The 21,105-nt window shown below is 47.4% G+C and overlaps 2 protein-coding genes across 6 annotated transcripts in view; one reads left to right on the forward strand and one right to left on the reverse strand.

Annotated features, from left to right (window-relative positions):
- The window catches only part of LOC309382524 (uncharacterized protein), a gene marked incomplete at its 5' end in the record, with an annotated part of 469,143 nt that overhangs the window by 275,630 nt on the left and 172,408 nt on the right, over nucleotides 1-21,105 (forward strand). The window lies entirely within an intron of this gene.
- LOC309384815 (rano class II histocompatibility antigen, A beta chain-like) overlaps nucleotides 1-21,105 on the reverse strand; it is a 34,880-nt gene that overhangs the window by 6,798 nt on the left and 6,977 nt on the right. For 2 of the 5 annotated variants that reach the window (XM_081938616.1, XM_081938613.1), the window contains exon 2: nucleotides 1,928-2,200. The exons of 1 other annotated variant lie outside the window; for it this stretch is intronic. In XM_081938616.1, coding sequence (XP_081794742.1) covers nucleotides 1,928-2,200 — 273 coding nt within the window. Of the gene's footprint in view, nucleotides 1-1,927; nucleotides 2,201-14,671; nucleotides 14,734-15,810; nucleotides 15,906-16,604; nucleotides 16,719-16,868; nucleotides 17,151-21,105 lie in introns of those variants that run through there. 2 more of the 5 variants (XM_081938617.1, XM_081938614.1) reach the window with 2 other exon arrangements.

The following is a 21,105-nucleotide window of genomic DNA, read 5'->3' on the forward strand; positions in this document are numbered from 1 at the left end:
TTCTTCCGTTTGAATTTGCCGCGCTGCGTTGTCCTGAGATGGCTGCCGGAATTTCTGCCGAATTCCTGGGCTGGATCGAATCCGGAGATTCTGAAGTAGTGTTCTTCGTCCTATCTGTCTCTCAATCCCACCTTCGTTGCCAATGTTAGATCTGGGCAACGAGAGACAGACTGCGGACACGAAGTGACCTAACAGCTCTTTATTAGTAGTAATAGTGATCCAGCTTGCTCTGTGGTCGGAGGGTTCCCCTTTTATAGGAATCGGGTACGCCTCTCGACCAATCAGAGCGATACCTGTTTCAATTTACGTTGTGCTGCCCTGGAACTAATGCAGCAGTTGAAAGAGTTTTTTCAATTGCCAATGATTTTTTGACAAGTGAGAAATCGAGATTGAATGTTGATACTCTAGCTGCAGCACTTGCCGTAAAATTCAATATGAAGGATATTTCTTGTTCAGATATTTCCAATATATTGTTAGAAGATGATACATTGACAAAAAATATTAATTCAATGGAAAAGTACTCATTTAAATAATAATTAACAGGCATGTAAGCATAATTACAATATAAAATGTTACAAATGTTTTTATTATGCATAAATCATATTTTAGTGTATTATTGTTGCAATGAATAAAATATTTCCTTTATTTACGATATTTTTTCCCCAATTTATTTGTCCCCCTTTTCAGTGTAAAAAAGTTGGTCACCTTACTCTTATGGGAGAAACCTCTGATTCCATTCTGTGGTCAGAGGTTATTCCTGGAGACCCTCCTGGGCTCCCAATGGGAACCTCAGACTCAGGATATTCTTTTCCCTTTTCCCAGCTTCCATCAAAGGAGGAAAATTGCCCTGGAAGGGCCGGGTGGCAACAAGGGCAGCCGGAATCCTTCATTTCCACCATGTTTGGCCTCTGAAACCCCATCAGTTGACAGGAATACAAAAATTATTATCATTACGCAGAGAATGGAAATGAGAAAAAGAAATCTAGGCAGTTTGCAAAGAACCTGGAAGAGACGCTCAAACAATCCGGGGCTTCAGGGCTGAATGGAGGCCGGGGGAGTCTCTGGGGACCCCAAATTCAGCCTTAAGGTTTGTGGGGGGGGGGGGTTGGACTCTCCCCTCCCCCAAATCAGGAGCCTCCCCAGGAAGGAAGACGGAAGCCATTTGGCTGCAGGGGAAGGTGAGTCTGTGGGCAAAAAGGGGGCTTCAAGGGGGGCTTTTCTCCCGGACCCCCAAAATCAGCTGAATGAAATTTCTCAGCCTCTGAATCAGCTTCTGCTCAAGGAAGAGGAAACGCCAGACCAGGATTCAGGTTTGATTCAGGTTTGATTCATGATTATAAATTCTATCTGGATGGATTGATTTATACTTCATTGTTTAGTTTATTATTTATTTTATTCAGCCAGTTGATTAATTTATTTGGTTTATTGTTTATTTATTATATTATTTATGTATTTATTTTATTATTTATTTTATTATTTGTTTAATTTTTAATTTTTAAAATTTTATTTATTTAATTTTTCATTTATTTATTTAATTTTAATTTGTTGATTTAATTTCATGCATTTATTTATTTTACTTACTTACCTACTTATTTCCTGTGATCTCTTGGGGGGATCCAGGGGGTCCCAGATTCCGGGGAGGGGAAGGTTTGGAGTCCTTTGGGGGGGGGCGAGGAGAAGGCGGGAGTTGTGGGAATGAATGAGGGTCAGAGGGAGAATTGGAGGGAGGAGGAGGAGGAGGAGGAGAACTAAGGAGGAAAACTTTCACCCGGGAGAGTCTCCCTCAAGGGAAGGGAAGGAAAAGGGGGGTCCCCGAATCCTCTCCCCCCAAAATGCCCCCTCCCCCAGACTCCCCACCTCCCTCCAAACTCCCCCCTCCCAAAAACTCCCCCCTCCCCCCCAAACTCCCCCCTCCCCTCGGACTCACTTCTCCGGCCAACCACAGAATTGCTCTGGAAAACCTCGTAGTTGTACCGGCAGAAGGAATCCACTCGGGCCCTCAGGATCTGCAGGTACTGCTTATCGCTGTTCCAATTGTCCGCCTGCGCCTTCCCAAACTCCGTGAGGGCCACGTACTCCCCGAGGTCGCTGTCGAAGCGGACCAACTCCTGCCGGTCGTAGAAATGCCTCTCTAGGCATCTCACCCGCTGCGTCCCGTTGAGGAAGCGGCACTCGAGCTTCCCCTGGTGCAGGAAATGGGCTGCGAGGGGGAGGAGGAGAAGGAGGAAAGCCGTCAGGAGGGACTCCAGGGCCCATCGTTCCCAACCACCAGCAAAGGGGGATCCACTCGAGAAGGGAGGATGGCGGGGGAACTTCCTTTCAGAGACTGGAGAAAGACGCCCCCCTGGAGGAGGGAAGGGGACTCTCTCAGTCCCAGAGAGGTAGGCTTGCTGAGGGGGGGTGGTGTCTAGTGGGGGGGGGGAGGGAGGAAATAGGAGGGAGTTTTTGAGAGCCAATTGAGAGGAGCCACTCAGAGCCTCCAAATCCCCTTCTCTCACTTCCCCCCTCCCCCTCCAGGTCCCGATGGAGCCATGGGGGATTATGGGAGGTGGGGTGGGGGGTTCTTGGTCTCCTCCCCAAATTCAGGGTCTCCCCCAGAAGGGACGGAAGCCCCCCCTCTTGCCTGACCTTCAAAGCCTCAAATTTGAGATTCAGAAGAAAAAGTGGAAGTTTCTGAAGAAGCCAAAATCCTTTTGCTCAAATGAATCTTTTTCCTTCTGGGGATTCAGGGCTGAAAATGCCTCACTTTCCCTCTTTCGCTTTCGCTTTTCCTTCCCTTCCTCTCTCCAGGCAGCCCACTCCCACCCAGGCACTTGGGGAGGGGCGAGAGAGGCTCGGCTGAGACCCCCACTCGGCTACCATCGGGGAAGGGGGAGGGGTCCCTCTCTGTCCTCCTGTGAGGGGGGAATGTGGGGAGGAAGAGGGAGGAGACCACGCAGAGATCGAAGCTGTTGGAGGCTCTGGAGACCCAGCAGTTTCCTTCCCCCCTTCGCTTCCGGGGATCCGGGCCAGCGCCCCCACCAGCAGCCCAGGAAACGCCATGGATGCCTCCCCACAAGCGCCCCAAAGAGAGGGGGGAAAGACGCCGATGCCTCCAGCCCCAGAGGCGGAATCGGAGGGTCTGGATTGGGGGGAGGAGGAGTTTCCCTCGGACTTCGGAAGTGGGAGGGTCCTGAAGGAGCAGGAGGACCAATGGGAATCCTCCCTTCTGCAGCGTCATCGGTCTCCGGGCAGAGCCTCCCTTGACTTCACCCTATAGAAGACTTACGTAGTTCGGCTCAGAGAGAGAAGCGGAGAAAGGGGGAGGGGGAGTAATTTCAGTGGGGGGGCTGCATTCTAGGGGAGGGTTCATTCCAGTTCCGGAGGGGAATGTGGACTTCCTTTTGCCCCATCCCCCCCCCGATTCTCATCCAATCTCCCTTCCTCTGTGCGCCTGGAGGGTGGACTAGATGCCCTTTTAGTTCCCAGAGTGCCCAGAGGGAGCCCAGGCTGGAGCTGCGGAGACTCCAGAAGAGCGAAGTGGATCCAGAGCTCGAGGGGTCCTTCTGGGCTCCCCCCCCCCCCGCTCAGTATGGAAGGAGGGAGCCCCCAAAACAGCTGCACTGGGTGACAAGGGGGGGAGGGGCAGCCCCACAGCCAGCCAGGACTTGGGGGTCCCACACTCACCCCAATCCGAAGGGAAGCCAGGAAAACCCTCAGCTGACAGTCCAGGCAGGAAGAGGCGGAGAGGATCTGCAGGGATCGCTCCTGATCCAGCCGGATCCTCTCCCCAGCCCCTCCCCCTTCACGGGGGAATCTCCGTAGGGATCCAGGGGTGAAATCTAAATTTCCCCCCTACTATTTCTGTTGGATCTGGGCAACGAGAGACAGACTGCGGACACGAAGTGACTTAACAGCTCTTTATTAGTAGTAATAGTGATCCAGCTTACTCTGAGGTCGGAGGGTTCCCCTTTTATAGGGAGTGGGCACGCCCCTCGACCAATCAGAGGAATACCTGTTTCCCGCTGTAGGAGCGGACCAGAGGGAAGACTTATCCCGATATATGTTAATATCTAACACCCCTCCCCTCCTAGATGGGACGTTACGGTAGGTGACATAGTCCTTTAGGTAGGAGGGTGTTTGTCTTGCTCGGGCGGAACGTCGTAGTTCAGGTTGGGTTGAAGTGTTTGCAGGATCGGGTGCATGTTGGTTCGAAGTAGTTGCAGGATCGGGTGCATTTCCTTTTTTCCGTTCTGGAGGTCTTTCGCTTTCGTTGCTTGGGCATTCAGGAGCTAGTTCGGCTGCGTTGACTGGGGGTTCTTCAGCTGCGTGCGTGTTGTCCTGTTCTACGCTTAGCTCGCCGGTGTCGTTGTTCCCTGCGATGGAGTTTTCCTGCGGTTGGCTCTCTGTAGACAGGAAACTTTCGCCTTCATCCCTGATGTTGGAGTGTGTAAGGCGACCTCGAAGTTGATCGATGTGCCTTTTCCAATTCCGCCCATCTTCTAGCTCCAGCAAATACGATCGAGGACCCGTGATGCCAATGACCCTTGCTGGCATCCACAATGTCCCCCCTGTGTAGTTATAAGCATATACTGAGTCCCCTACTCTGAAAGACCGGACCTTACTTGTAGAGTCTGGGGGAGCCGTGGCAGAGTAATTGGGGTGGAGCCGGTCCAGGTGAGACCGTAGGCGGCGACCCATGAGTAGTTCAGCGGGGCTCCTACCCGTCGTTGCGCTCGGGGTAATGTGTTGAATGAGGAGGTAATGGTCAATGCGTGTTTGCCAATCCCCTGGACCCATCCTAGCGAGGGCCTCTTTCGCGAATCGCACCATTCTCTCTGCCTGACCGTTGGATGCTGGATGGAATGGCGCGATGAGGGCATGCCTGATTCCCAAACCCGCTAAAAATGTTTCAAACTGCATGGCCGTGAATTGGGGCCCGTTATCGGATACTAAAAGATCTGGTAGACCATGGGTGGCGAAGAGCCGCCGAAGAACCTTTATGACTGCCTCTGCCGTGGTTGACGTCATTAAGACTACATCTAGCCATTTAGAATAAGCATCTACAACTATGAGGAAGGTTTGACCCTGGAATGGCCCTGCAAAATCAATGTGTATACGTGACCAGGGTGCCTTGGGTTTCTCCCATTCTGTGGCGGGCGCTTCCGGGGGTGCTGGTCTCGACTCCTGACATGGGTCGCAAGTGGCCACCCATTCCTCTATTTCTTTGTCCATGTTTGGCCACCACACGTAACTTCTCGCTAACGCTTTCATTCTCACGATCCCCGGGTGACCCATATGCAAAGCATCTAATACATTTTTTCGTAGAGCATAAGGAATAACAACTCGATCCCCCCACAACAAACATCCCTGTAATACTGAGAGTTCGTCCCGTTTCGACCAAAACATTTTGAATTCCGGGTCCACATTTCCCTTCGGCCACCCCCTCCATACCCAAGTTTGCACTTGCTTTATTAAACTGTCTTTAGAGGAGAACCTTGCAACATCGTAGGAAGAAACCGGTCCCGAATCCAAACAGTCAATGAGCAATACCGGTACTTCTGGAGTGGGGTCTGGCAAAATGTCTGGTAATGGGCAACGGCTGAGCGCGTCTGCGTGTCCTAGAGTGGAGCCCGGTCGATGAATTAACTTGTAGGAGTACGCAGCCAGGAAAACAGTCCACCTGGTCATGCGTGGAGAAAGGGAGACCGGAGTGGGGCGGTTTCCCGCCAAAAGTCCCAACAGCGGTTTGTGATCTGTGATCAGTTCAAAATCGCGGCCGTAGAGGTATTCATGGAAACGTTTTCAACCTGCCGTCGACGGGCGAGTCATCCGAGGCGGCACGGGAGTTCATGGCTTCCATGACAGCCATGGACCTGACCCAAGTAGTTCAGGGCCCCACACATGAGGGAGGACACACGCTGGACCTTATTTTTGTCTCTGGCCAGTGGATGAGTGATCTGGGAATAGGGGATTTAGTTATCACAACCCTGTCATGGTCAGATCACTCGCTTCTCCGGCTCGACTTCCCAGGCGCTAGCCCCCATCGCGGGGAGGCGGAACCAGAAGGTCCTAGATGGTTCCGCCCCAGGCGACTGATGGAACCACACAGGTTCCAGATGGAGCTTGGGCCATTTCCTGTAGCCCTGACCCACTCCCAGACGGAGGACCTTGTGGCCGCATGGGATAGTGCGGCGGCCGGGGCCTTGGACCGGGTTGCGCCTTTGCGGCCTCTCCGGTGGCAGCGAACCACCCTGGCGCCTTGGTTTACCAAGGAGCTAAGGGTGATGAAGCGCCACAAGAGACGCCTAGAGAACAGATGGAGATCCTCACGCTCTGAATTTGACCGAACACAGGTAAGAGCCTACTTACGGACTTACCTAGTGGCATTAAGGGTGGCCAAACGTCAATATTGTGCCACTCTTATTGCGTCCGCAGAAAACCGCCCTGCCGCCCTGTTTCGGGTGACCCGCTCCCTCCTTTCACAGAGGCCGCGGGAAGCCCCTCTACAGGGTAGAGCAGAGGAATTTGGGGAATATCTGCAGGATAAAATCGCCCAAATCCGGAGCGAATGGGTCTCCTTCAGTGATCCAGGGGTGACGTCGGAGGCGAGTCTTGAGGGACCACTCTGGGAGGAGTTTGACTCTGTTGCCGCCGAGGATATGGACAGGTTACGCGGGCGACTGAGGGCCACCACATGTTTGCTGGACCTGTGTCCCTCCTGGCTGATACTGGCAGCCTGGGAGGTTACACGAGGCTGGCTCCTGGGACTAGTGAACGCTTCATTGAGGGAGGGGTCCTTGCCAGCTGTCTTGAAAGAGGCGGTGGTGAGGCCCCTACTTAAGAAGCCTTCCCTGGACCCATCAGAGCTTGCCAATTATCGTCCTGTCTCCAACCTTCCCTTCTTATCGAAGGTTGTAGAGAGTGTGGTGGTGCAACAGTTCCCTCGTCACCTGGAGGAAATTGACTATCTAGACCCACGCCAGTCCGGTTTCCGGACCGGTCACAGCACGGAGACGGCTTTGGTCGTGTTGGTGGATGATCTCTGGAGGGCTAAGGATGGGGGTTGTTCCTCCATCCTAGTCCTATTAGATCTCTCAGCGGCTTTCGATACCATCGACCATGGTATCCTGTTGCTTCGGCTGGAGGGATTGGGAGTGAGGGGCACCGTTCTGCGGTGGTTCTCCTCCTACCTCTCCGGACGGATGCAATGTGTGTTGGCAGGGGAGCAGAGGTCGACCCTGAGGCCACTCACTTGTGGGGTGCCACAGGGTTCGGTCCTCTCACCTCTCCTGTTCAGCACATACATGAAGCCGCTGAGTGAGATCATTCGAGGTTTCGGGGTTGAGTATCATCTATATGCTGATGATACTCAGTTATACATCTCCACCCCGAACCACCCCAACGAAGCCGTCGAGGTGATGTCCCGGTGCCTGGAAGCCGTACGGGTCTGGATGGGCGACAACAGACTCAAGCTCAACCCTTCCAAGACGGAGTGGCTGTGGTTACCGGCACCCTGGTTCAGCCAGTGGGTTCCATCTCTGGCCATTGGGGGTGAGCAACTCGCCCCCATGGACCAGGCGCGCAATTTGGATGTCCTCCTAGACACGCGGCTGTTGCTGGATGACCACGTGACGGCCGTGGCTAGGGGGGCCTTCCACCAGGTTTGCCTGATGCGCCAATTGCGCCCCCTACTGGACCGGGACACCCTTCGCACAGTCACTCATGCCCTGGTGACGTCCCGCCTGGATTACTGCAATGCTCTCTACATGGGGCTCCCCTTGAGATGCACTCGAAGGCGGCAGCTGGTCCAGAATGCGGCCGCGCGGGCAATTATGGGGAGTACCAGGTACTCCCATGTAACACCTCTCCTGCGTGAGCTGCACTGGCTACCTGTGGCCTTTTGGATGCGTTTCAAGGTGTTGATTCTCACCTTTAAAGGGCTCCATGGCTCAGGACCTAGTTATTTGCGGGATCGCATCCTACCCCATACATCCCTGCGACCAATTCGCTCTCACAGGGAGGGACTCCTCCGGGTGCTGTCCGCCAAACAATGCCAGCGGGCAACGCCCAGGAGTAGGGCCTTCTCTGTGACGGGCCCGACCCTCTGGAACGACCTCCCCCCTTACATTAGAATCATTACTGACCTCCGCTCCTTCCGTAAGGAACTCAAGACCCACCTGTTCCAATTAGCTGGCCTGACCCAATCGCAATCATGATCTAATCCCTTGATCTTCCTGACTGGTTATTTTAAATTGGGTGTATTTTAATTTGGTTTTAATCATTAATTAATTTAGGCATTATTGTACAGACTTATGTTTAATTTGTTTTTATGGGGTTTTGTAATTTGTTCTATATAATGTTTTTTATAATGTTTTTATTCTGTCTGTACACCGCCCCGAGTCCCCTAGGGGAGAGGGAGCGGTTAACAAATCCAATTAAAGTAAAGTAAAGTAAAGGTAAAAAACACTATGAAAGGCTAGAGGCAAGTAGGAGGGGTTTCCCCACTTCCAAAATGTCTGAGGACGCCATCTTGCCTTCTTACCCACAACCGAAGACACACCCCCTAGAGGACATTGCATCAGGCAAATCAGAACAGAGAGATATGTACACATCACCGAGGTCACGTGATCTCCTCTATTTTACTACTTATGCCACGCATACAAAAATTCTGCAGCCAAGAAGTGAAGCTGCACTGCCATCTCATGGCGAAAATTTCTTAGAGCAACAATTAAATAAATTGCAACAAACCTGGACAGACCCAGACCTATCTATAAGTCGTCCAGATGATCAAGCTCTGATACAAATACCTCCAAAGGTTAAATCTTCAACTCCCCCTGGTGGTGTTGGATTTTCCCTAGATGGAACAAGGCAACGCTTAATGCGGCAAAGGCAAATGCCAGCCTTTCAAGCAAGCCAAGCTCCTGCTCCAGCTGTAATAACACAGCGCCCCCTGGTTCAACAACCAGCTTTTCAACCTGCACAGCAAGTTGTTCAAATGCATATCCCTCAACAGGCATTTTCTGTCACTCCTTTGACTGGTGAGTCAAAATTAAAGGAGTCAGGAGAGAATTATAAAGCCTGGGTCAGTGAGATTGCACTCTTGCTTCGCAGAGAAGGTACCCACTGTATGGTTTTTAATCCTCCTGCACAACCGTGGACTCCTGCAATAAGAGACCTAGAGACTAGGGCCTGCACAACTTTGCTGATGTCCATGGATACTGAATTGCAGGTTACCTTTCCACCTGATGCAACAGCCCAACAAATTTGGGCCATTTTGGAAGATTGCTACAGGCCCATTTCAATTGAATCTTCATGTTTGCTCATGTCTGAGTTCCATGGTTCGAAGTTGAAACCTGGTGAACGAATTGGTAGACATGTGACCAAACTGAAAAGAATGAGAAGTGAATTGAGAGAAAGTGGCCACGTTATTGATGATATCCAAATGGTCAGCATCATCATTAACTCATTGAATTATGAATGGAAAGATGCCATTGCAAATATTAACTACGTGCCCATTGCCCAACGCACAGTTAATCATGTCTGCAGACTTTTAGTTGAGGAGGAAGCTATCAAATTAGCTATGCCACATCTGCAACGACCCCCAGCGTCAAAAGCTCCAGCTAGACGTCCCTTCCGAGGAAGAGGACATGCTCCAAGGATGCCAAAATGCTACACCTGCAACTGTATGGGACATGACACCCGGGATTCTCCCCAACGAGTTCCAGCTCCCATCACATACCAGCCCAGAGGAACAGACTTCAGAGGCAGAGGTAGAGGCGGAAGACAAGGTCGTCGTGGTCCAAGGCGTGATCCACAAGCTCCACTCGCAACATTGGCCATAACCAACGTTCCACAACCTGATCCAGAGTACGACAGATGTCTTTTGTGGACTTTAGATAGTGGAGCAGCTGTACACATTACCCACAGAAAGGAACTTTTCACAGAGATGGGCGAGCCAGAACCCGAGTATCGAGAACTGTACTCCTTCTCCAACCACACTTGCAAGGTCATGGGAAAAGGAACTGTTTACATTGAAGAGCTCGATACATTCATCCCTGATGTTTATTACATACCTTCAGCAACCAGTAATATGCTTAGTCAGTTACTTGTCTAGAGAGTTAAAGTTCCAGGTTCACCACCTCGAGAAAGCAAGTTACATAGTTAAAGATGGAGATATTGTTGCTGAAACCATGCTGATTGGTGGTGTTTATTACTTAAAGCCAAAAGCACAGGCGAGTATGCAAACTCCAAAAAGGGACAGCACGGGCCCAGAGAGAGTTGGTTCAGAGAGAGAACCCGTTGCTATGCCAAAGGCTCCTAAAGCCAACAAACAGAGAAAACAGAAGCAGGTTGCTCAGAGCAAACCTGAGGTTCCTCATGAAACTGTTAATGTTGAGAATTCACTAACTGGTAAACCTTTGCATTCCAGGTGTATCCACAAGTGACATAGAAGATTGCGGCACACCAGTTTCTGTGTTCTTAGAAAGATTCCGGAGTTCGCAAAAGATTTGGATCTAAAGGGGTGTAAGGTGTTTTTGGATTGTGCAGTTTGCAGGAAAGCTAAATCCAAGGCAGCTGCAATTCCCAAACACGCTACACGCCTGTCAACATGCATTTTTGATTTGGTACACACTGACATAGTGGGTCCTTTCCCACCATCATTTGGTGGTAGAAAGTATTTTCTAACTATTGTAGATAATCATTCTAGATATGGATTTATATATCCTATGAGAGAGAAATCTGAGACTTTTCAGATCTTTAAAAACTTTGCAGCTTTTGTTTCTACACAATACCAAGTTCGCATCGCCAGAATCCAGAGTGACCGTGGTGCAGAATTCATGTCTCAGTGTTTCCAGGACTGGATGTGTAAGAATGGAATTCTTCATCACACATTCCGCTCCATATACACCGGCTCATAACGGAGTCGTAGAAAGAAGACAAGGAGTTCTACAAACCATGATGCGTTGTCTCCTAGAAGATGCCAATCTCGGTAGTATATACTGGGGTGAAGCAATCAAATATGCAAATTACATTGTCAACCGTACTTGGAGCAGTGTAATCAATCAAACTCCTTTCTACATGCTGTATGGCTACAAGCCTGATCTCAAGAACCTCCACATTTTTGGTTCATACGCTATGGTAAACATTCCCTTAGCTCAAAGAAGAAAAGGAAGTCCAGTAGCAAAGAGACTGAGATTTATGGGTATTGATGATAACTCAAAATGGAGCAAATTTATTGACCCTAAACATGTAATTGTAATTTCTCAATCTGCTAATTTTGAGGAAGATATTTGTTGAGTAATTAAGCTCCCCGTTAGGAGAGCGAGTATGCAGAGAAGCGTAGTGAGAGTGATATGGAATAACACGCACAAACCAGCATACAGAGACACTGAATAGTATAAAAATATAGTAGTTTACTATGTAGAAATATAGAGGTATTCAGAGTCCGGTTAACAGTCCAAGTCATACACGGTTCAGTAATTCAGTTATCAATATTCTCAGTTAACCCACAAAGTAACTAACACTAGCAAGACTCAGTAACTCACGATACAGTATCCCATCAGCGTCTAACAAAAGAGAGAGAGAGAGAGAGAGAGAGAGAGAGAGAGAGAGAGAGAGAGAGAGAGAGAGAGAGAGAGAGAGAGAGAGAGAGAGAGAGAGAGAGAGAGAGAGAGAGATCTAACAACCATTCTGGCTCCCTCTTATAGCTGCTTGAGGTAATTAACCAATTAATCTCTTAAGCAATTAAAGAAACGTTAACGTAATCATAGCTTAATATACATTGGCAAGCCAAGCCTAGGGTTACATCCCTGACACTCTCCCCTCTTCGGTTGTCAATGTATTTACATACAACTTTACATTCTCAGTTTATAATAATCACTATAATGATTTATGTTTTCTCTTTAACACACAATACAGTATATAGTGTAGATTCAAGATACAATTCATAATGCATCCCTTATCACACATAGAACCTATTATATCAACATCATCTGACTCATCGGGGTTTAAATCTCATAAAGGTCTACATACTTCCTATCCACTCAAGTTTTACTCTTATATTTCTGTTTGCGTCCCCTTGCATGTTTACTTGAAGGTAAATCAGTCTTGTCAAGCACTCCCAAATCCTGCAATGACTTAAACTCATTGTTCATGTCAGCTTGCCCTACCTTTTTATCCTCATTTGGATACTTAGCCAGTTCGTGGTATGTAGCAGGTACCTTATCCACCTTACATGCTCAGATGCCTGATACCTATCAGGTGGCCGCGTTACACGGGTTGACCTTCTGGGTAACTCAGGGCTTATTGGTGGACTATCCTGAACATCCTCCTGCTTTAACACTTCATCCCGACTTATCATTTCCTCCTCCTGAGTAGACTCCTTCCCTTCATCACACGTTTCTGGGATTCCTGATACATTCTTTTTATCTACTCGGGTTTCAATTACTGCCTCATCATTGCATGTCTCCAGTTTAGCCCAACCAACATGCTCCAAAAACTTCGCATTTGCACTATGATAGATCTTAATTGCCCCATGTTCCCAGAACCTGCAAGATCTATGGTTTGAGCTATAACCAACAAATATTAATTGCCTCGCAGGAGTTTGTCCCTTTAACCTGATCTGTGCAGGAGCATGCACCCATGCAGGAACTCCAAACGTATGCAAGTAACTCAAATCAGGTTTCCTACCATGCCAACGTGTAAATGGTACCTCTCCAGTTGAAGCATTTACAACATTGTTCAACAAATGATTAGCACACATCATGGCTTCTCCCCATAATGTTTCAGGCAATCCTGAATCTGCTAACATGGTTCTTGTCATAACGTACAACGTTTGCCCTCTCCTTTCCACAAATGCATTATGTTGAGGTCTATAAGGAGCAGAACGTTTATGCTCAATACCAGCCTTTTTTAACATAGCTTTGAACTTATAATTTGTAAACTCTGTTCCATTACCAGTAACTACAGTTATAACCTTGGCTTTCATCTTCCTTTCTGCAAATCTCAGCTAATTATAAAATTGTTGACAAGTTTCCATCTTGTTTTTCATTAAGTAGCAGAAACCGTATCTTGAGTAATGATCCATGATACTCAAAACATAACAGGCACCTCCCAAACTGGGTTTTATAGGTCCAATTAGATCTGCAAATACTACTTCTAGAGGCCTTTCAGTCTTAAAGCCGTCTAGCCGGTTTGCAGGATTAGCCTTACTCTTTTCCTTACGGCAAACATTACAATTCAAATACTTAGTACACGGCTTTAACTTAATACCTTCCACTAGTTTAGCCGTTTGCTGTAATGTTTTAAAGTTAATATGCCCCAGACGCCTGTGTAACAAATTTATGCATTCATCATGCTGTTTAGCATTTGTATACACAGAAGTAACTACACTTTCATCAGACATTACATACAAACCATTCTTCAAATTAGCAGTAACCATTTTACCTGCTTTTTCCATAACACATGCATCACCTTTAAGTGTTACTGTGTAACCAATATAGACTAAAGCCCTTACTGAACGTAAATTAAACTCAAGTCTCGGCACGTATAACATATGTAATTTCTCCTTTACACATTCACAGTGTGCAGTTCCTTCCCCAGCTGCCTTTAGCTTCCACCCATTAGCCAGAGACACATGTTGCTTGCTGGCAGACATTTTTATAAAACAATTCTTATTTCTAGTAATGCACTGTGAAGCTCCACCATCAACAACCCATGAATCATGGCTTATTGGTGCATTTCTAGAGATAGTCAAAGTAGACATACCTAAATTGACATTATCATGTTTCTTAGCCTGTCTAGTATTCTGTCGTCTAGCCTTTTTACAGAATCTAGCTATATGCCCCTTTGCCCCACAAGAAAAACAGTCTAGGCAGTTGAAGGGGACTCTTCATGTTGCGGTGGTTTCTCTCTCAGTTGCTCTCTTTCCAACTCTCGTCTCGACTCTTCCAACAGTCGTGCAGTTATGTCAGACAATGTCAGTTCATTTCAAGTTAGGACCTCAAGTGAAGATACGAAACCATCATAACTCTCATCCAGTGATGACAGAGTGATGTAAACTTGATGTAACTCTGAGAAAATGAGTTCTTTTTCATGTAGCTCCTGGAAAACTCCTTTCGTTTAAATGAGCTAACATATCTCCACCCTTCAGAAGACGTGCCCTAAACAGTTTGCGGGTAAGATGTATATGTGCACCTACAGTGTCACGTTCATAAATATTCTTCAAATTCTCCCAACATCTTGCTGCAGAATTCTCCCCATGAATATGAACTAACTGTTGGTCAGTCAACGTTAGACCAATTATACACAATGCTCGTTTGTTGTATCTTTGAAACTCTGCTATCTTCTTGGCATCATCATCGTCATCTGGATCCCAAGAAGTCACGTCCGGTGGATTCTGTACAGCATCCCACAATCCTTCAGTACGCAGGAGTAAGCTGCACTTCATTGACCAGGAAAAATAGTTTGTTCCATCCAACCGGGTTATCAGTGATAAATTTGCTGATGGTGTGAAGATATGCCATCTTCTCCATAATAGTAAACACTTGCAAACTAAACAGCTATCTGTATACGGTATTGCGTATCAACACCAACTCTCTTTTCAGCTATGTCTGGCACACTCTGGGTACACAGGGTACACTGGGCCTAGATCATCTCCAACCCTCCCTCCCAAGAAAGAAACGCCCTGATCATCAGCTACTAAAGAAATAATTTCCTTTTGCATCAGAGAGCAGGATTAATTCATGAGTGCTGTAGAAAAAGAGACGGGGAAGAAAATTAGAATATAAAGAGAAACTTTTAGTGTAAAAATCATATTATCTTCCCTTTTAGCACCCCAACCCCAAGGCAGACCCACACTGCAGGGGGGTGGTTGATAGGCAGGGACGGATAGAGGGAGAATGTGCCCATTGCAGGAACGAAAAGGCTGGGATGGATGAGGGATTCCTCCCCATTTCATCTCCAGGGGATTTTGGAATTCTCCCTGACTTAATTAAAGGGTTAATCAAGAGGGCATCCCCCTCCCCACTCCCTGCAGACATCCATATGAAGAAAGAAGAGGGGGCTACAAAGGGGGTGGCAGAAAAAGGTGCAGACTGAGGTCACTTGGCCAGAAATTGTGTGAATTCTCACAAGGAGAAGGGGGGGGGTCAGGAAGAGGACCCTGTCAAGGTTCCAACTAATGAGCCCAAATGAGTCTGAAGGGGGGGCCAAGAAGGGTCATCTCGCATGGGGGAGGGGTGTCTAGTTCAGGGTGAAGTTTTGGAAGTTGGAGTTCATTAAGTTGATAGGGTCATCTCAAGGGCTCAGCTCCACCTTCCATCCAAGTACGAAAGGTGCTTAAGAACGAGCTAACAAAGCGATAGAACAATACCTGAGATGCTTATGTTAATTATCAGCAATTTATCTGGGAAGATCTCCTGCCATTTGCTGAAGTGGCCTTCAATGACACGGTGCATAGTAGCATGGGACTCACCCCTTTTTGAATAGCCACAGGGGTGGAATTTGTCCCCATGCCTGAATTACCCTCAGGAACCCCCCTCCACAGTGAGCCTAACTGAATGGGAGGGTTGCTTACGAAACGCATGTGGGAATGTAAACCTTGGGGTCCTTCCTCCTTGAGGGAGGAATGGGAAGAAATGGCCCCTCCTTCCCTTCCCTTTTGCAATTCCCCAAAGCATGGAAAAATTCTGGGCAAGATTTTAGCTTCCGTTTTTCATTGCAATACTTTTGCAGATCTCTGTAAGTAAAAGCTGTCCAAAATCCAAAACTTTGCTGTATCCACAGCAAACAGATATTGTTCAGGCATGTTTTTTAAAAAGGAACAATTAAAGAATTAAAAAAAACCACCCATAACTTTTAGGAGGAGTTCAGATGAGGGAGGAAGAGGAGAAACTCACCTGCAGGAGGTTGGATGGGAATTGCTAGAAGGAGAAAAAGACCCAATCAGGACCCTTCATGGGCTGCAGGACACAGGGGGTCCCCCTCCCCTTCGATAGCCCATAATAGGTTGCAGGATCTTCCCTTAATAATAATAATAATAATAAATAATAATAATAAATTTAAATTTATTAGCCGCTCCCTTTCCAAACAGGACTCGGGGCGGCGTACAATAACATATAAAACATAAAACACATGTAGAAACACATAAACACAAATATATACAAAGACATACATGCACGGAGGAGGTAACAAATTACATCACATTAGACAATTAAAAATCACCATTAAAATACCCCAATTATAAAAACCATTTAAAATTTAAAAATGTAAAAGAACTGTCAGGAGGAGTAAGAAAATTTATGGTTGAGCCAGGCCAGATAGTTGAAAGAGGTGGGTCTTCAGTTGTACACGGAAGGAGCGGAGATCGGAAGTAATCCTGATGTCCCGGGGGAGGTCATTCCACAGGGCTGGGCCCATCACAGAGAAGGCTCTGCTCCTGGGTGTCGCCCCCCGACACTGTTTGGCGGACGGCACCCGGAGAAGTCCCTCTCTGTAATAGCCCCTCAAACAAGAGAAGCTGCCAAAAATATTTCTCAAGGAGACCCTCTTGGCCACCTGCTGAGAGGCCTCCCCTAGATGGTCCCCTCCCCACAACCTCTCCTCCACCCCCCCAGACTCACCTTTCTTGCTCTTCAGGTAGGAGAAGAGCCCCACTGCAAAGAAGGCCACTCCTATCACAGCTCCCATTATCCCCGTCCAGAGTTTGCTCTTGGCAGAGCTGGAGGTACGGGGCTCTGGGGAAGGAGAAGGAGCCTCACCTGAGAAGGCGGATCAAGCCCACTTTCCCCCAGGAGGAGGGTCCATTCTTAATCTCTCTACAGGGAGGGTCTCTCCTGCTTCTCAGGGCAGGATGGGGTCCCCAGAGCAGGACGGGAGGGGCTTACCCCACTGGACAGTGATGGGGGCCTCCAGGCTGGCGTGCTCCACCTTGCAAGTGTAGACGTCTCCTCGCTGGGGCTGGGTCTCCAGCATCACCTGCAGCTGGTAGGTCCAGTCCCCATTCTGGAGCTCCTCCCCATAGGCCACACCCTCCTTCTCCTCCTGGCCGTTCTTCAGCCACTGGATCTCGATCTCCATGGGGTAAAAGCCCGTCGCGGTGCAGAGGAGGATGGTGTTGGGGAAAGTGGGTTCCATCTTGGTGGGGGAGATGGTGACGGTGGGCTTGGCTGGAGGGAAGGAGTGGAAGGAGGCACATGAGAGACACAGGAGGGCCCAGAACAGAAGAGCAAGTTGGTTAGTTCAAGACTCCTTTTCTCTCTTAAAAATATTCTGTGTATTGAGTGTCTGTGGAGATTCTGAGTCAGTCCAGTCATGGTTGACCCAAAGGGGCTTTTTTCCCCAAAAGACATTTCGCTTCTCATCCGAGAAGTTTCTTTAGTTCCAATTGCCTGAATTGAAGCTTCTTGGATGAGAAGGAAAATGTCTTGAAGGAAAACCAAAGTCCAGTTGCCTTTGGAGAAAAGACCTTTGGGACGGTGTTTGGAGTCATCTTCCAAAGCAAATTGCAGGAAGACATGAAAAGGGATCCTGAAAAATGGGAAAACCTAAATCCTTCCTGGTTGGGATCAGGTGACCTCATCAAAAGGGCAGAATCCTCAAAATAGGCAAATCCCACAGCAGAAGAACAGAAGAACAGAGTCAGAAGGGGCCTTGGAGGTCTTCTAGTCCAACCCCCTGCTCAGGCAGGAAACCGAAGACCCTGTAACATTTCAGATATGTGGCTGTCCGACCTCTTCTTCAAAACCTCCCAGAATTCCACCTATCAGCTTTCCAGGCTGCAGGGATCACCACCGCCTATCATTTCCTCCACACACCCAACAGAAGTCCTGTTTTTTTTTATTTTTAAACACCCCCACCCTCAGTGACATGCAGTCAGGGGAGGCAGGGGAGGCAGAGCCTCACCGCTCTCATGAAAAGAAAAGAAATGTAAAAGGGAAAAAGCGAGTGCTGAGGTGAGGCTTAAAAAAGCCTCTAAAAAAGGGAGGACTGTGACAACTTTGATATTTGCAAGCAAAATACCCCAGGATCATGGTGGCGGGGACAGCAACTCCTTCCACTGCGCTGCGGAGAAGAGCCATGCTGTGCAGGAGGCTCCTCAGCGCTAGCCTCAGATCAGCGCGAGCTGCGGTCCTCTTCATGTTGGCTCAGGAAGGAGGGGAATGGGATCGCATGAGGCAGATAGAGAACGAAAGGAGATGGCCGAGGCAAATGAGCCTTGGATGTAACCCTAAGCTATTGTCCATGTGACTGGCTTGATTGGCCAGTGGGATGAGTGGATTCCCAAAAGGAATCTGTTCATCCATTTAGACCCTGCCTGGACAGATAAGATTTATCTAGTCCAACCCTTCCCAAGGCAGGAGTCCTTCCTTCTCTTTCAGAGCTGTCAGTGGCAGTCTGGCAGACATGAGGGAAATGGTGTGTGTGTGTGTGTGTGTGTGTGTGAGAGAGAGAGAGAGAGAGAGAGAGACAGAGACAGAGACAGAGACAGAGACAGAGAGAGATAAGAAAGGAAGGAAGGAAGGAAGGAAGAGAAAGAAAATAAGTTGGGGACAGAGACACAAGAAGGAAAGAAGGAAGGAAGGAAAGAAAAAAGGAAAGAAAGAAAGAAAGATGGAAGGAAGGAAGGAAGGAAGGAAGAGAAAGAAAGAAAGAAAGAAAGAAAGAAAGAAAGAAAGAAAGAAAGAAGCCCCAAATTTTGGTTGCTAAGCAAGAGTGTTGTTAAGTGAGTTTCACCACATTTTCCACCCCACCCAGTCACATGGCCGGCAAGCCACTCCCACCCAGTCACATGGCAAGCAAGCCACTCCCACCCAGTCACATGGCCAGCAAGCCACTCCCACAAAGCAGGCGGCACCTACAGAAGAGGCTCTAAAAATTTTTTAAACCCACCACTGTGTCAATGCCTCACCAGCCATAAACCTCACCGCACATCACTTCCCACCCTCTTCCGAAACACCACTTTCTCGTTCTATCCATCCAGGAATTTAATTTAATCGACATTTGGAGACCTCTCAGTTTAAAACAGCAGGAACACACAATACATTTTGTCTGCCTGACACTGTGATATTCAAGGTTTATTTTTAATATCAACTTTAATGTTGAATTTCTTTCTGATGAAGCACCCATAGAATCGATGCTAATTTTGGAAGGTTTGGGGTTAAAGTATTGCAATTAGTGAGATGCTCCTTTGTTGGGGTTGATTGAACAAAAAGCATAAGACTCAGAGGGGATTTTTCCCAGAGAAATCGAGGCTGAATTGATTTTGGGGAGAGTTCAGGAAAGGCTGAGAGCCTCTCTTGGTGGCCAGGGAAAAGCTTTGGCCCCTCGGGGGAAGGAGACGCCCGGATCTCTCCGGAGAGAAAAGTCAGCTCAGAAGTCAAAGAAAAAGGAAGAGAAAATCCCCCCAAAGAGACTCAAGAAACACCCAGTGATTTCAGGTCTCCTGAACTGCAGCCGGACCAACAATTTGCTCTAAATGCACGGAATATTTATTCAAAGAAAGGAAACGAAGGGAAAGGGACTAAGAAAAACAGATTTAATATTCTTTGCTTCTCCTCTGAAATATTTTCATGGCAGTAAAAATAATCCTTTTGTGAGGAGGGATTTCACAGGAAGGAAATATATGAATCCCAATGAAATTCAGGATCACTATGTTGAATTTATGAGAAAAATGCATTCTGCTTAGGGGGAGAAAGCTGGGGAGAAACAAAGGCAAAGGGACTGAGGCACTTTCAGGAGTTATGAAAAAATCATTAGAGATAAATTTGTAGAAGGGAGGAAATTTCCATGGTAAATATTGCTGGAATGAGAATTATTTCAAATGTGCCAGATGACAAGAATGTTGAATTGATAGTAAGAAATAATTAAATGCTGAATATTATCAGTCAGGGGATTATTATCTCCAGGAAAACATCCTCTTTGGTGGTAAAACTATTTCAAATTCTCTCTCAAATTTGAGAGAATATTATTCACTCATTTACTAATTCTGATATCCTATTAGATGGATGTGATCCTCCTCCTAGCTTATTATATTATTTATGAATATATGTTATTATTTATGTATTTATTTTATTATGTATTTATTTATTTTATAATGTGTTTATTTTATTATGGATTTATTTTATTGTTTATTTATTTATTTTATTATTTATGTATTTATTAATTTATTGCAGGATTGCCTACCCGCACAGGGTGGGCTACTCATACTGTCCGCCCAGGAGCAGAATGAAGACAACACACAAGGGTTTCCTCGAGGTGAGTGAGCCCAGGGCGTGTTCTGAACCCCTCTTTTATTAAGAGCGTATAAGGAAACAAAGCATGCTGATTTATTATTGGTCACATTATCGCATATAGCCTAATATGGTTATGTTGGGCCTCTACTTGCTTAAGTGGTGCTTTCGGTATGAGTATCTTAACGGCTTGAACCACGTGTTTCCTAGGCTGCTGGTAACTGCCTCAGTTTGGAAAGTCCCCGTTATTCAAGATGGTTTCGATATCTATCAAGCTGTTACTTTGCAAACACAGCTTTCTAAATGGGGCCCTCCCAGTGGACATCCAGCTCAACCCGTGTTCACTACTCAATTTATTTCAGTCCCAAATTCCCTATATGTGTTCCAATCAGGAAAACTGATCTGCACATATACCATGGCGACCTCATTCCCACATCTCCTCTGTTTTTATTTTATTAGAAGCGATCCTTTTGTTCAGTGTTATTACAAAACCAGCACATCCGGTCCTGATCTGAATCGCGGCAGCTGTCTCAGAGATCTTTTTGTTTATCTGTTTGTGCTTGATAGGGCCTCACACATCGACCAGGGACCCAAAGGACGCGATCAGGAAGTTGAATCGCCGCGTATTCCCTGCCCCAGGTGATAAGGTCTGCTGGTCCTTGCCAAGTTGGATCTGGAGTAGACTTTGGGTCTTGGTGACTTGGCAGCTGGAGAAGTGGTAAAATGTCGACTGGCGGCGGTGGTGGGTGGCTGTCCCGTCAAATTCAAGAAATTCTGGGTGTACAGGGAAAGATTTAAAATATTTTGCACTGCTGGGAGGCTAGGGGGTGTTTTTCCCTGTGTGACAATATATCTGTCTAGAGCGTGCTTCAAGGTCTGATTTGCACGTTCC

This window comes from Natrix helvetica, assembly GCF_964273705.1.
Source record: "Natrix helvetica genome assembly, chromosome: 1".
Lineage (NCBI taxonomy): Eukaryota > Metazoa > Chordata > Lepidosauria > Squamata > Natricidae > Natrix > Natrix helvetica.